At 52.5% G+C, this 16,318-nt stretch overlaps 1 protein-coding gene across 7 annotated transcripts in view; it reads right to left on the bottom strand.

Annotated features, from left to right (window-relative positions):
• The window catches only part of ZNF423 (zinc finger protein 423), a 469,528-nt gene that overhangs the window by 29,167 nt on the left and 424,043 nt on the right, over nt 1-16,318 (bottom strand). For all 7 annotated transcript variants that reach the window (XM_081517250.1, XM_081517248.1, XM_081517247.1 and 4 more), the window contains 2 exons: nt 5,140-5,271; nt 3,368-3,483 (listed from right to left, as the gene is read on the bottom strand). In XM_081517250.1, the coding sequence (XP_081373376.1) occupies nt 3,368-3,483; nt 5,140-5,271 (248 nt within the window). The remainder of the gene's footprint in view (nt 1-3,367; nt 3,484-5,139; nt 5,272-16,318) is intronic.

Below are 16,318 nucleotides of genomic sequence, written 5' to 3'. Positions count from 1 at the left end.
CTATATGTACAGCAGGAATTATGCTCCAATAGTGAGAACAATTCTAGATTTCACATCTTCCCAAGACCTCTCGGCCCAGAGTCGCTTGTGCCTGAAAACATCAGCTGCCCTGGATCTCTCCACAGAAACGACATGACATATAGCCTGGGGAGCCAGTCAAGGCCTCAGCAAGGACTAGGCCCCATCTTCTGTTGCACCCCCAAACCGCCACACGTCACTCCAGGGAAATAATCCATGTGTCTGCCAGCTCCAGCTTCAGTGTAATGATGATGAAATTTTCAATGCCTGAAAAATCCGCCTCTCAAAAAACCAGAAAATTGCTCTTCGAGTTACTTAACGAAAGCCATTATTTGCATACATTTGGCGTTACTACAACACTTCCACATTTAAATGGTCTGTAATTAAAATCATTAATTGCAGAAAATAGTGACTCGTTAAGGCTATAATTTAGTGAGGTTCTCGGCATTTGAGGATCTGCCTTAAAGACCGACTGGGTGACCCAGGGAACCCCCAGCCCACACAAACCATTCTGGCGTCTGGGACGTCTGCAGCCCCAGGTGGGTGCTGTCGAGGCAAGACAAGGCTTGAAACCATAGCTCCCTACATCTCCGTACTGCAAAGCTGGTCTCTGGCACAGGGATGCTGATGAAGCTCAAAAAAGGCAGGACTGGGAAGTTTCTCTGGGGAAAACCTCTAAGCCAACATGTAAAGCAGTCATCCCTCTTTTGGTGTTCAGCACAGTGTGGGGGAACCAGAGGGATGAGTGAGCCCGAAGTTTAAGTAAATCATAGTTTATATGAGCTGGTGCATTTCAAAGAGGCCTGTTGTGTTGGGCTATGGGGCTTCCCATGTGGCGCTAGTGGTAAAGAATCTGCCTGCCAATGCAGGAGACACGGGTTCAATCCCTGGGTGGGGAAGATCCTTTGGAGAAGGGCATGGCAACCCACTCCAGTACTCTTGCCTTGAGAATCCTATGGACAGAGGAGCCTGGCGGGCTACAGTCCAGGGTTGCAAAGAGTCAGACACAACTGAAGCAACTTAGCATGCACGCGTGTGTTAGGCTCTAAAAGGGTTCAGTTGTCTGGGGACCTGGGCCCCATTTTGGTAGCTGGCCTGGCAGGTAAAGCAGGTGAGGTAGGGTGCTGGGTGCTAAGCCCATGCACAAGCAAGGCTTCCCAGACAGACACCGATCAGGGCTGGTACCAGCCCCCTTGGTCAAATGAGAAGGGGGGCAGTTAGCTGTCCTCTCACAGGCTCGGCCCAGAGGTACACACTCAGTTTGTGGATCCATGGGGAGACAGTGGTGGGGCCCTGGGTGGGGTTGCTACATTGCTGGTGGTCATTTGGTAGTAGAATCCCCTCTCTGGGCCTCCGTAATTCTCCCCCACACTGAGATGGGATAAAGGTTGTGTGAGTAATACAGGACTTTAAGTAACTCAGAAGGGCTGCCCAAAGGAGGAAAAGAAATAGGCTTTCCAGCAAACCAACTGGCACAGTTCAAGGTCAGAGGTCAGGCCTGTCAGCTCTGCCTGCCCAGCCCGGGTACAGGGTCAGCGTATGGGAGCAGGACCCTAACTATCGGATGGCGAATCCCCCTTGTGCCTCTGCGGGCCTGTCTTCACTTTCTCTGTGTGATGGCTGTCAGGACCCACATAGGCCTATCCAGGCCTGGCTGAGTGCATGGGCTACAGCGTGGTGAAGTGGGCTACCCTGCAACAGGCATGGCTGCACCCCTTCAACCCCAGAAAAGCTCCAGCAACATGATAATTCTGCCGTGACCGCAGCCCTATCCCCCTCCCCTGGGGTCGGGGAGGGCGGGTGTAGCTGCTGAGTGCAGGACCGCCATCCGCATGAGTGTGCAGGCAGCATGTGTAGGGCGGGCAGATACTGTGGGCCTTGGCGTGCCCTAGTCCTTGAGGGCTTGAGGAAGCCAGCTCTCCTCTTACAGACACTGGGGGATTCCCTCCCTCGCTCCTTTGAAATTGGGCATGGCCATGTGATGGGCTCTGGTCAAGACAATTGGTGTGAACGAGATGTGAGCCATTTCCCAGTGAAGCTTTGAGAGCTGGCCTGCCAACTGTCATCTCCTCCTCTCCCTGCCTCAGTGACCATGCAAACCTGATAGGAGATGGACCCGGGTCACTGACTACTATGAGCAGAGTCCCTCCCAGGCCATCTGCCTGGATATGTAACGTGAGCAGCAAATAAATCTTCGTTACTTGAAGACAGAGCTAAGGGATGTTTGTTACTGCAGCAGAACCTAACCTGCCTCCCAACTGAAAACCATGTTATTCCCAGTATGTGGTACGTGTAATATTTCTGTGGATGCCTGTGTGTTACTTCTTTTGGGGTGTGGTGTGATGCTGTGTATTTGTGATGTTACTCAATGAAAATGATGTTTCTGTACGTATAGAAACGGTATGTGTGGAAATGTGCTCTGTGTGTGTGCTATTATACAGTGTATATATGATTTTTCTCTGTGTGTGTGTGTCTGTGTGTGCGTGGCCATGTGTGTGGTATTTCTGGGATGGTGTATGAGTGCCCTAGGGTTATGAGAGTTTCTTGCAAAAAACAGTGGGTGAGAAGGTGGTTTCACCTGGACATAGATCATGGTCCTTAAAAACCAGCAACAGGTGGGAAGGGGCTCCAGGGGACACTGAGAGAAGTAGCTGCAGGTTCCAGGAAGGACCACCACAGCATCTGCCCTTCCCAAGGGCGCCCTCTCAGCGACTATAGACCCTGGATGGATGGGGGGGGGGAGGCAGGCACGAAGAAGCTGAGGGCTGTGTGCTACACTTGAGGGCCACATAAGCCTCGGGGACCCATGGCAAATATCCCTTTCTCTGAGTTGGGGCTCAACCTGGCATCCACTGCTCTCACTTTTCTGGCTTTCCTGGGCACACTGTAGGTTCCAAGACACCAGATCCAGCCTCTGGATGCCCACGACCCCAGGACTCAGACATGCAAGCTGCACGGGCCACCAGCCACAGATCCAAAGTTCAGAGGAACATCATCACGGAACACCGGTGGGGAAACGAAATCCCTGAGAGGGCAAGAGATTTGCCACAGAAACACACAAATGTTAAAAGCCTCTGACTCGAGTTCCAGGCTCAGCTGTTTTGGTCCGGGTCTGCTGAAAATGCTGGCCCAGCGAGGCCAGGAGGCCACATCCCCCACCAGCCAGCCAGAAGGGCAAGCACTGGCTCCAGACCCACAGGCACAAGTCCAGAGGGGCCTGTTGCTTTTTCGGTTAGGGTGGGGCTGAAGACAAGACCCCACCATCGTGGATTCACTCCAAGACCCTCAGTGCCAGTGGGGGCCCCAAAGAGCACCAGGAGGGATGTGTGCAGCGGACAAGGGCACTCACCTGCAGCTCGGTCTGGAAGAAGAACTTCTGTGGGCACTGTGAGCAGTCGTAGATCTTGTCTTCCTGCCCGTGCACAGCAAAGATGTGCTGCTGCAACTTGTTGGCCTGGACGAAGACTGGACATGGACATGGACATGGCCGTCAGGGGACACTGGTGACACCAGCCCGGCCACCACAGCAGCTGTCCCACACCACTCCCAAGTGGGGATCACCCAGGCATGGACACAGCAGCCAAACAGTGGGCGATTTGGAGCATCATGGGCACCCACAGGAGTGGTCTCAAGCCAGTGAAGCTGAGCTCTGCCACTCACAGGCTGTGCAATATTGGACAAGTCACTTAACCTCTCTGGGCTTCTTTTCCTCTTCTGAAAAATGAGGTTCATTAAAGTAGGCAGCTCACTGGGGTAGCTGGGAGGATCAAATGGTTTAATACTTGCAAAACACTTAGAAGATGGCCTGGCATTTAATTAGCCCAATGAACGTCATCGTCGTCATCATCACCATTTGCTGGTTACCATCTGCGTGTGGAGTCCCTGACTACAAAACAGGCCTGTAAGGCAGGCACTGTTAGTTATCCCCATTTGATGGAAAACTGTGGCACTGGGAGTGTTGAGTGTCTTATCCAAGGTCGCTCTCTGCAAGTGGCAGAACCGAAGTCTGTATTAAATAAGCTCAGCACAATGTCTGGCACAGGAAGGTGCTCAATGGACCAGGATCACTATTCTTGCTGAGGTTGTCAGCATCCTCACATCCCTACACGGGGGACCCCGTGTCCTGGGTGGGCAGACCTGGCAGCTGGGGCCCCTCGGTGCCAGCCCCGACTCAGCTCAAGGAGTGTGATGGTAACAGATGGGTGGGGGCTCCTGAAACTGAGGGATTGGGGGAGGAAGAGGCACCAGTGCTTGCCAAGACTCCTGGGAACCCCAGGGAGGGTGTGAGTGTGTGGGGCCCTCCCAATAGCAGAGCCCCTTCCCGCAGGTCATGGCCCCCAAGGAGCAGGTCACGGCCCCCACCTCTCGCAGCATGAATCCACGAGGCGGTCCCGGCCCTGGGCGCACACAGGAGGTGGCCCTGAAGCAGCTGTGTGTCTGGAAGGTGAGCCCTTCAGAGATCCCCTCCCGCCAGGCACCCTCCCCAGGGTGGGCTTCCCACCGTGGCAGACGACAGATGTCAGGGGGGAGGCAGGGGAAGGCCAGGCTCCCCCACACACACCGGCTGCCATCTGGGCTGCAGGAGGGGGGCCCGGCAGAGCCCCTGAGACTCGCCTCGGGCCGGGTCAGCCACTCACCCGGGCCGGCAGCCAGTCTGGGGGCTGGGGAGTTTGGCTGGCAGAACCGCCCTTGACCCCTCCAGCCTGGAGCACAGATGCAGCAGGGGCTGGGACAGGCCAGGGCTCTGGGGGGTGGGGTGGGCAGGAGGGAGGTGAAGGGAGAGCCCCATTGGTGCTGGGCAGCGCTTGCAGCTCAGAAACGAGCCTGGAGCCCCCACCGCAGAAGGGCAAGGCTGGGGGAAAGGCCTGGCAGCAGCAGGGGGGAGGAGGGCTAGAAGATCACACTGCTGAAGCACAGAGGCCGAGAGCGTAGACTGGAGGGCCAGGTCAGCCAGGCACAGAGGAGGCACATGCGGCCATGGGGCTGCGGATCCCTCGGGGTGTCCCCCACAAACTCCGGAGCCACGCTGCACCAGGAACCTATGCTGAGGGCCAGGGCTTGAAGGGCTGGGCTCCTGGGTCCCTTGCCTCTCCCCACCTGCTCCCCACCAGGCACACCTACCTGTGAAGCACACAGGGCATTTGAAGGTGCCGCCCATGCCCTCGAAGCTGTGCTCGATGAGGTGACAGAGGAGCTTGGCCGGGGAGTCGAACATCTGGTTGCACAGCTTACACTCGTGGTTGATGCCTTCCTCTGCAAGAAGAACCACAGCCGGTCAGCGACCCTGTGGGCCACATCCTCCTGCTGGAGACCATCCCCCCACCCCGAGGACACCCCAGGCCAGCCCTCCATGACCCCCTGGAACCAGAGCCCAGGGAGTGGGGCCATGGATGCTGAGACCCATCCCAACTCCAGGTGCTCCAGCCTCCGGAGGCTGCCAGACCCGAATAGCTGGCTCTTGGATGTGTCATTTGCTGTGACTTCTTGCTGGTCTAGCCACACGGTGCACAGGCCATAAGCAACAGCTTGTCCCAGACTGTATCATAGAGGAGAGGGGCCCAGGATGGGGTTGGCTTGGAGGAGGGAGTCCAGCTAGAATTTTTCAAAATCCAACAGACCATTTATTGAGCATGTACTGGGTGCCAGGTACTTTGAGTGGGGGATTCTGTGGGGGAGCTAAGTGGATAATGCACTTGTCCCCATTCCAGTGATGAGGAGACAGATAATAAAGACGATCAACATGTAACTCAGTTTCAAGAGGTGGGAAGGGAATGCACGGAGCTCCAGAGGTAAGAGTCAGAGCAAGGCCCTGAGGTGGGCCCATGTAGGGCCATCTGGATGGTAGCAAGGGGGCAGGGACAGCCTGAGACAGTGGGAACCCAGGGATGCACTTCAAGAAGGCCTTGGTGGACACTGGAGAGCTTAGGGATTCTACTCTAAAAGGGCTGGGCGGTTACCAGAAGATACCGAAAAACACAAGAAAGTGCTCTTCTAAAAATTTTGAAACAGATGGTCTAGCCAGTGCTTGCAGACAATGGGCAGACACCCCGTGCTCCTTCCAGATCAGAACATGGCTCCATCCCGTCACCTGGGAGCTGCTATGACCCCAAAACTTCACTCAAAGGTGCCCAGAGAAGGGAGAGTGCCCCAAGGCCAGCAGGGCTGATCTCTGGTGCCCCTGTCCCAAACCAGCAGGACAGAGTTCAAATCCTGACTGCTTCCTCTAGCCACGTAATCTGGGCATCAGTTCACTCTCAGTAGATGGTGGCCACCCGAGTCTCCGCCTCACAGGGCTAGGCAAGGATGAACAGGGCTGCATCTGTGACCAGCGTGACCCACTGGTCGGGGGGGAATCGCCCCAGCTCGAGTGTCACCTCATCCAGGGTTAGAGTCTGACTCTGCCACTTACTGCATGACCTTGGGCAAGTTATGTAACCTCTCTGGGCCTCAGTTTCCTCTTTGCTAAAATAATAGCAGTTCTTAACACTGCACACCTATGAGAATGGCCAAAATCCAGAACACCGACAACAGCAAATGCTGATGAGAAGGTGGAGCAACAGGAACGCCCATTCATTGCTGGTGAGAATGCAAAATAGTATAGCCTCTTTGCAAGACTGTTCGGCAGCTTCTTATAAACTAAACATACTCTTACCATATGATCTAGTAATCTCATTTGTTAGTATTTACTGAAAGTAGCTGAGAACTTAGGTTCACACAAAAACTTGTACATGGATCACTATAGCAGCTTTATTTAATATTGCCAAACCTTGGAAGTAACCAAGATGTCCTTCAGTAGATGAGTGGATTCATAAACTGAGATACTTCCAGACAATGGAATATTGTGTGTGTGTGTGTGTGTGTGTGTGTTAGTTGCTCAGTTGTGTCCGACATTTTGCCACACCTTGGAGTGTAGCCCGCCAGGCTCCTCTGTTCATGGAATTCTTCAGGCAAGAATACTGGAGCAGCATTATCAGAGAAATGCAAATCAAAACCACAATGAGGTACCATTTCACGCCAGTCAGAATGGCTTCTATCCAAAAGTCTACAAGCAATAAATGCTGGAGAGGGTGTGGAGAAAAGGGAACCCTCTTACACTGTTGGTGGGAATGCAAGCTAGTACAGCCACTATGGAGAACAGTGTTGCTGCTGCTAAGGCGCTTCAGTCGTGTCTGACCCTGTGCAACCCCATAGACGACAGCCCACCAGGCTCCCCCGTCCCTGGGATTCTCCAGGCAAGAGCACTGGAGTGGGTTGCCATTTCCTTCTCCAATGCATGAAAGTGAAAAGTGAAAGGGAAGTCGCTCAGTCATGTCCGACTCCTAGCAACCCCATGGACTGCAGCCTACCAGACTCCTCCATCCATGGGATTTTCCAGGCAAGAGTAATGGAGTGGGTTGCCATTGCCTTCTCCGGGAGAACAGTGTGGAGATTCCTTAAAAAACTGGGAATAGAACTGCCATATGACCCAGCAATCCCACTGCTGGGCATATACACCAAGGAAACCAGAATTGAAAGAGACACGTGTACCCCAATGTTCATCGCAGCACTGTTTATAATAGCAAAGACAGAGAAGCAACCTAGATGTCCATCAGCAGACAAATGGATAAGGAAGCTGTGGTACATATACACAATGGAATATTACTCAGCCATTAAAAAGAATACATTTGAATCAGTTCTATTGAGATGGATGAAACTCGAGCCCATTATACAGAGTGAAGTAAGCCAGAAAGAAATACACCAATACAGTATACTAATGCATATATATGGAATTTGAAAGATGGTAACGATAACCCTATATGCAAGACAGAACAAGAGACACAGATGCATAGAACAGTCTTATGGACTCTGAGGGAGAAAGTGAGGGTGGGATGTTCTGGGAGAATAGCATTGAAACATATATATTATCATATGTGAAACAGAACACCATTCCAGGTTCAATGCATGAGACAAATGCTCAGGGCTGGGGCAATGGGATGACCCAGAGGGAAGGGATGGGGAGGGAGGTGGGAGGGGGGTTCAGGACGGGGAACACATGTAAACCCATGGCTGATTCACGTCAATGCATGGCAAAAACCACTACAATATTGTAAAGTAATTAGCCCCCAACTAAAATAAATAAATAAAAAATAAAAAGAAATGATTGTAAACTTGAAAAAAAAAAGAATACCGGAGTGGGTTGCCATGCCCTTCTCCAGGGGATCTTCCCAACTCAGAGATCAAACCCAGGTCCCCTGCATTGCAGGCAGCTTCTTTACTGTCTAGGCTTCCCTCATAGCTCAGTTGGTAACGAATCTGCCTGCAACACTGGAGACCTGGATTGGGCCATGGGAGACCAGAAGGATTCGATCCCTGGGTTGGGAAGGAAGGGAAAGGCTACCCACTCCAGTATTCTGGCCTGGAGAATTCCATGGACTGTATAGTTCATGGGGTCGCAAAGAGTTGGACACAACTGAGTGACTTTCACTTTTACTTTCTTTACTATCTGAGCCACCAGGGAAGCACACAATGGAATGTTATTCAGTGCTAAAAAGAAGACAGTGAGGAACCTTAAGTGCATATTACTAAGTGAAAGAAGCCAATCTGAAAGGCACTACATATTGTATGATTCCAACTATTCTGGAAAAACTATGTATACAATAGAAAGATCAGTGTTTACCTGGGGGTGAGTGAGTGGATGAATAGGCAGAGCACTGAGGACTTCGAGGCCAGTGAAAATTTTCTCTGTGACATTATACTACTAGCTATATACACACGTCCAAACCCATAAAATGTACAATACCAAGAGTGAGCCCCAAGGAAAAGTATGGACTTCAGGTGACTATATTGCTTCACTTTAGGTTCACCTTTGCAAAAAAACAAAAAGTACCATCCTGGTGAGTGATGTTGATAATGGGGAAGGCTATGCACGTGGTGGGCAGTGGGATACAAGGAATCTGTCTGTTTCAACTTTATTGTAAAACTAAAACTGCTTTTTAGCAGACTTCCTTGGTGGTCCAGTGGTTGAGAGTCCTCACTGCTGTACGAGGGGACGTGGGTTCGATCCCTGGTTGGGGAATTAAGATCCCATATGCTGGGGTGCAACTAGCCCCACACGCCAAAAGTGCTGAGCCCGTGTGCCACACCATGTGTCACAACAAAAGATCCCACGTGAGGCCATGAAGATCCCGAGTGCCACAACTAAGACACGACACAGCCAAGTAAATAAGTATTTCTAAAACTGCTTTTAAAAAACCTTTGAAAAAATTTCTTTAAAAAAAAGTCAATCCCTGCCTCCACCAAAATAGCCTTACTCTAATAGTTGATGTGAGAATTAAATGAGTTAATACTCCTTTAACACACGAAAAGGGGTTTTGACCGGCCTCTGGCACACAGCAAGCACTCAATAAGGTGTTTGTTGCCAAGCGTGCGGGTAAGGAGGAGAGTATTATCTGGGACAGCCAAGGACACAGGCTCCCCCTCAGGCTCCCCCTGGGAACCAGCCTCACCAAAGGTGCCAGGTGCTGTGATCTGCCCTCAAAGGCAAGAATTAGGTAGCAGAGGGGCTCTGCCAGTGGCAAGGCACAATCACAGATGGGCTGAGGCTCCTGGCGAGTCCCTGGGTCCCCCAGGCCCTGGCAGGGGCTGGCGGGGACAGCAGGCATCCCTCTGGCCCGGCCATCCCCCACCCCCCCGAGGCACCCCGCGGCAGAGGCGAACAGACACACGTGCGTGTGCAGGTGGGCCTGGCCCACATAGCCCACTGGCTGCAATCTACCGGGCGTTTGTCGTGCCCCTGGAGCCCCGGCAACTAGGCCACAGGCACCCGACAGAGATTCAAGCTGATCTTCCATTTATACCGGCGGAAAAGGAATTCATTGACAAGTTTTGGGACACAGGGCAGGCTCAGCACGCTCGCCGCACAGGCCCCACGCACGTCCGCCACTTCCCTCGGGGAACTTCTCATCATAATTAGAGATGGCCTCCAGTGTGGGGGACTGCCTCAGAAGACCCCCCAATGTACCCTCGCCCCGCACAAACAATGCTTCTCAGAGCCTGGCACAGAGTAGGGAATGAGTGAATGAATGAATGAATGAATGAACGAGAGATGCCGCCCTTATATACACTCTCCCTGTTAGGATGTGGACGTCTCCTGCACATTAATGAGGCAGAGGTTATGTGAAAATGATGACTGTGCAGAGGTTTTTTATTTTTTATTGCAGTTAACTGAAGTTTAAGTTTATAACCAACTGAATCTCAGAAATCACCCTGCTTGCTGGGAAAATTTCTAGGCAAGAAAAAAATGGGTTCAGAGAATGAGACCATTTGCTGAGGTAACACAGCTAGCTAGGGGTGGTACTCTGAACAGGATACAAAGCCCTCCCTATTCGCGTATATCCCACCTGCCCACCACCTCCAGGCAGCCTCCTGGACTATGCCAGCTCACACAGCTGCCCCTGGCTGGGCACAGGCAGAGTTCATCTGACACATTTTAAGAATCTTCCTGATCCTGGCAACAAGCCTACGGGCACAGATAATGTCTTCTCCTCTGGTCCCCAAAGCATCAGGCTACATGTAGGCCCAAAGGAGGGGCTCAGAAAATACTCAGGGATGAGAGATGCCTTGGCCAGGGTCTCTCCCCTTGACCGGCCAGAGTGGGTTCCCTGGGCTGAGATGGCAAAGGAGGATTTACAGTTCTCTGCCGAGTGGGGGCCTTTATCCACTTGGCTGTGAATGGAGACCTGCCCATCTGATACACAAACAGTGAGAGGACAAAGAAGGCTCCCGCAACTTATAAATCAGAGAAATCATGTCTGACAGTCACTTTCCGTTCTCTGAGTGCCGAGCAATTCATCAGCTGGTCCCCCCTGATTCCCAGATGCAGCTACAGCCTGCACCCACGTTCATAAATATGTGCACAGTCAGGCAGTCTTGGAGCTGCAAGCCGGTTCCGGGGCCTGAACAGCCACCATCTGAACAAACCGCAGCCCCAAACCGGCACCCATGTGAGGTTCCGGGATAATGAGATCAAGAGCTGGTACACAAGGTGGGGGGGTTGTTCCCTTTCCTCGCTCCCCATCTAATGTGCTAAAGTGTCCAACCTGAGAGACAGGATAAGGCAGATAAAACAAGCAAAAAGTAAAAAGTGGGTGAGAAATAATAAAGCCTGAATGAAGGCTTCCCATAGACCTAGGAATCTCTCCCACCTTCTGATCTGTAAATCTTCTTCCTGAAGGAGAAGGCCCTCTCCCCACCGGCAGGGGCTGGAGGTGCTCCTGGGGGTGTCCATTACGTGTACCTCTACTTGTAAAACCATCCAAGATAACGGGGGGGAGGGGAGGGCTGGGGGGCTGCCCTAGTTACTGTGCAAACACTCCTTTGCACGCCTGTGACCCAATACCAGCCACTCCACGGCGATGGAAAGAATTCACTGCCACATCCCTCTCGCCCCCACCAGTGCCGGCAACCTCTCATCCCATCCCAAGTCGCGGGGTCCGCAGATAGAAGAACACTCGGACAGTTAACTTCCCTGAGTTATATAGGATCACACAGGCTCGGCGATACCTCGGAGCAGAATGACAAAGCTGTCTGGGAGCCCCCGGGCCCCTCCGCCCCGGCGTGGGGCTGGAGGATTTTGTGAGTGAAGACGCACAATCGCTTCCTCTTTTTTTTTTTTCCTAGAGCACATGACAGGCATCCATAAGAGAGACCCATGCAACTCAGATGCATTATGCAGCCCCACTCATTTGTAAAGTGAAACGCAGATTTCGCTTGCTCACTGTACTGGATCTTGCCTCCCAGTCCCCCTAAGTCGGGGCTGGCGCAGGCAAATCTATTGATTTATTATGATTTTTAAAAAAGAAAAAAAGAAAAACCCAAACTGCCAAACAAACAAGCCAACAAGCACGAAAACCCGAGTCCCTCTCTCCCTCCTATTTTTTTTCCCTCTGCTCAGGAATAATAAGTGTTAATTTTACACTTCATTTCTCAAAAAAATAATAGGATGTGCTTTTGCTTAAAACCAAGTCAGCCTGCTGGAACCTTTCAGGCTGAAAGTGTGTCAGCCCAAAAGAGGAGCGGAGGGCTTTGTGGAAGAGCATCGTGCCGAGATGATAGCTCCCTGTAATGTCCTCGGTACCGACTTTTGTCTCCAAAAGCATTTGATCCCTGGCAGACACATACTTATTTCCATACAGGTCTTGGGGGAAGCCAGGAGGAGAGAGAGCTGATTATCAGAATCCTGAAGGTGAAGCTCAGGTGGGCCCCACTGAAGTCAAAGGCAGGCCTGGGCACACACTCGGAGGCCATAATTTGCTGCCTAGGAGGGAGGGGCAGCCGGCTGCGGTGGGGAGGGGACAGGACATTGTTCTTGGATTACAACGCACTGAGTGTGACCTGCTCCCGCCAGAGCCATGGGCCCTGCCTGGCCCTTCTCTAAGCAGGGACCCCAGTCAGAAAAGTTACCACAAGAGCAGGACTGTTCATGCATATACCCCTCCAGGAAGAGAACCAGTGACTGCTGCCTGTTTCGATAGGGGGCATAAAAAGATGCCTCCATTCAGGAAGCAGTGATTAAGGACACAAAAGCTACAACCAGGAACACTTGGGTCTGAATCCCATTTCATCACTCACTCGCTGTGTGCTCTTGGATAAGTTCACGAACCTCTCTGAGCTTCAGCTACTTTTGCTAGAAAAGGAGAATCATCATCCCAGGGTTTTGGGAAGGTGGCCAAGCAGGCTTCTTCTGCCACAAGACCTCTGCCCTCACTGAGACTCTCCCCAGAGACCATCTCTTCATCTCCCTCCACTCACTGCATCCAGAGGTCTGCTCAAATGATGTCACCTCCAAGAGGCCTACCCAGACACCCCGCCCCCAAAATAGCACATGCAACTCATCCTTTCTAGCAACTTAATCACCTTGAATTTCCTTGAGAGTGCTTACCACCATCTGGCATAGTACAGAGTTGATTGTGTTTTTTTTTTTATTTCACTGACTCTCTTTTTCACACACACACACAAAACAGACTCACACAGCAAGAATAATATAAGCTCCATGCGGGTTATTTTGCTCATTGCTGTCACCAGTGCCTAGAACAAGGACCGGTACCTAGTAGGTGCTCAGTAAATAGGGAATTAATGATTTGCGTAAGGCACTTACTACATGCTTAGAACACGGGGTGGGAGGGCTGGTAAATGCCAGTTACCAGACACCGATGGTCCCCCTAAACTCTCAGGACTGATGGCTTATAAAAGCTGTTCTTGCTTTCAGGAACTTGCTTTTTGGATCCTCAGAAGATGGTCTGGTCCAGGAGCACAGGCACCAAAGGGGTCCCTCAACAGACAGAAGAGGAAAGGATGCTTAGAGGGCAGCGCCTTCCCAGGGAGGTGGCAGAGTGAGGCGGGGGTGGGGGCCCATGCTGGTCACCACAAGCAGCCCTCTCTGGTTTTAGAAAATGCCAAAAAGGCCGCCAGACTTGAGACCTGGGACCCAGCAAGCTACTCTCTGTTTCTCGATCACCCCAAAACTTCCGGTAAGAAGGAGAGCAGACAGACCCACCCTCCATGTCTCCAGGATCGAGCTGGGCGGGCCCCCTTGTTGGTGCCGGTGCCACTCCAAGTGACAGGAGCACTGGGGACATTTCCCAGGTGAGGCGAGGAGGCAGGGCCCACAGTGACACAGTCTGGGCCAGCCCCGGGCTTTGGTGTTGTCCCTGCCACAGCATCCCTGCAAACGGAAGGAGCTGCAGAGTGTGCATGGTCTGCTTGGCTGAGCTGAAATCCTCTCTCACCAGCTGGGGTAATGAACTTCATCAGACTTCAACCCCACAGACCAGGCCCACCCCAAGCAAGGATCAGCTGCAGTAAAGACCCCTGAGGTCCCGGGGCCCAGGCGCAGTCCCATGCAGGGCACATGGCGATAAGGAAGGGGAAGGGCACAGAGCCCAGCACTCAGCCAGGCTAGTGAGAAGGCAAGAGGAGGACCCTGGGAGAGGACCCCACTGATGCCACCCCCATAAATAACTAACCGGAAATAGACAGCAAACAGGTAATAGAAACACAAGCTGACGGGGATCTCCGTCCTTTGTTTTCTATAAAGAACAAAGACCTTTTGGCAAGAGGAGAAGAGGGCAAGCAGATAATAATATCAGGAAAGCCAGATCAGGCTGTTTATCTATTGATGTGTCATTAAATACCACAGGAAATGAACCGAGGTAAGCCGAGGGGAAAGGGGAAGGGTGACATCTGGGCTGGGGTTGACAAGGGGCAAAGGAAGAAACAGGTCTGAGCGGGGCTCCTTCACCAGCAGCCAGGCAGAAATCCGGGACCCTATAAGGGGGGGCAACAGGCCGAACTTGGGATTCCCCAGCCCCCTAGATCCTGACTGCCCTGGAGGATCTACATCTCCGCTGGGCAAGGTGTGGTCCTGGCATCACCTGGGAGCTGGTCAGAAACGCAGAATCTCAGCCCCCACCCCGAGATGTGCAGAATGAAAACCTGCATTTTAAAAGCACCCCAATGATCTGAGTGTGCATTCAAGTTTAAGGAGCTCTGAGCTCTATGACAGGGTTTCTGAGGATGCTGACTCCTTGGAACCCTGTTGTCATGAAGCTGTAGGTTTGTAAGCACCACACCACAGATGTCATCTGGACGGTTTCTTGCAGATCTTGAAAAAGGAGGAAAGTTTTCCGAAGTTGCTTTTGGTCTACGCTTTACAGAAGGCTGAGAAATCCTCAACAATGGGAAACATTTTCCTGTTATCATGACTGGGATGAAAATGATGTGGGTGAATTTGGAGGGGAGACTTTGGGGGTGGGGGTGGGTGGCTGACAGACCCCCGGCTACCTCAGCACCCCCATGGCTACAGATTCCCCAATGCCAGGGTGCTCGGGGCTGCCCAGCGCCTCCCAACACTCCAGAACACGCAGCCAGGGCTTGAAGGCATGAAGGCATGCCCCACCACCACTGCCCCCATTTTGGGCCCCCATTTTCTTAATTAATCCTGGAGGATGGGCTGTGCCCTTCCTCCTCCCCTCAGGGGCACCTTCCCAGGCCTCTCTGGCCAGGAGGGACCCATCTCACGGTCCCCCGTGTTTCAGAAAGGCTTATAAATGAGCTCTGGCAGCCTGAATTGGGGCCCCATGGGGGACCCAGAGCCTCTTCAAAACAGAGCCCAGACAATTAGGCAGTCTGAGTTTTGAAAGGCTGGGGATTGATGGCGTGGACAGTAAAAATATCACCTGGGGAGCTGGGTGTAGTCCTCTGAGGGTTGCCTGAGGTCAGTTGCCATGGCGACCGAGAATGAGCTCAACCTTGTAACTGACCCTTATCTTTTTTTGATCTGTGGGCCACTTGGGGCCAAGGCTTGAAATCAACTGGAAAATAATCCGGTCACATATCAGAAAGAAAACTATTTATACTTATTTACCCAGGTACCCATCAACATCCCCCTTCGACAAGGATGCTGACACCACAATAAACCGATGTGGCATGTCCAAATGGAGGCTACCGGATGGCAGGAAAAGGGGAGGCTGAATTCCTCATCTTGGCAGAAGGAACCTCTGTCCACGCGCTGGCAGATGGAAGCTGGTAGATAGGGTTACCCTCCCTAGCGCTGCACGTCATCCATGCTGGAAGTGTTGGACCCTCTTGCCATCCAGTAAAAGTCCACCAAGGGAATGGAACTCCGAGATTTCTCTTCTCATCTGCTACTCAGGCGTGTCATTTCAGCCTGGCTAGGTCACTAGGCTGCCTGGCTTTATTCCAGGGTCAGAAGAGGCGTGTTCCTGCCCTCAAGGCTGGACAGAGATACTGGGTAGTTGTGCATTGCTTTCTGCACCTAGGGGAGGTGTCGACATGGGGTCTGGGGAAAATAGGCTGAGGGGGGACAATTGCAGGCCCTCCCTCCTCGCCCATGCCCTGGACAGACTGGCTGGCTCAGTCGCCCGTGCACCCACCCCAGGGTTCCCATGGCAAGACGGCCATCTGGCCAGGGCTCGTCTCCAGGACACTGCTATCCCACATTGCAAGTGCTCACTCACTCTCTCCTCCTTCAAAGCTCAAATCAGAAGACTCCAGATGGTTCCACTGACCGACTGCTCCCAGGAGCTAGGTCAGATGAATCTTAGCTCGGGGTCAGCTAAGCCTGAGCAAGATTCTGGGTAAACTGCCCTTGAGATTTCCCATCACAGCCGACAGGACACTTGAGCTGACTTCCTCTCACCCACTCTTGTTTCATCAAGATGCTCTTCTTTCGCGACAAGGGGAGCACAGTTGCAAACGAGGCAGCTTGGAGGATATTCCTGGCTCCCCTCAGACCCACAGG

The sequence above is a fragment of the Giraffa tippelskirchi genome, chromosome 7 (genome assembly GCF_054371585.1).
Source record: "Giraffa tippelskirchi isolate mGirTip1 chromosome 7, T2T-mGirTip1v1.2.pri, whole genome shotgun sequence".
Classification (NCBI taxonomy): domain Eukaryota; kingdom Metazoa; phylum Chordata; class Mammalia; order Artiodactyla; family Giraffidae; genus Giraffa; species Giraffa tippelskirchi.
The sequence above is the reverse complement of the archived record's forward strand: the minus strand, read 5'-3'. Positions and strand labels throughout refer to the sequence as shown.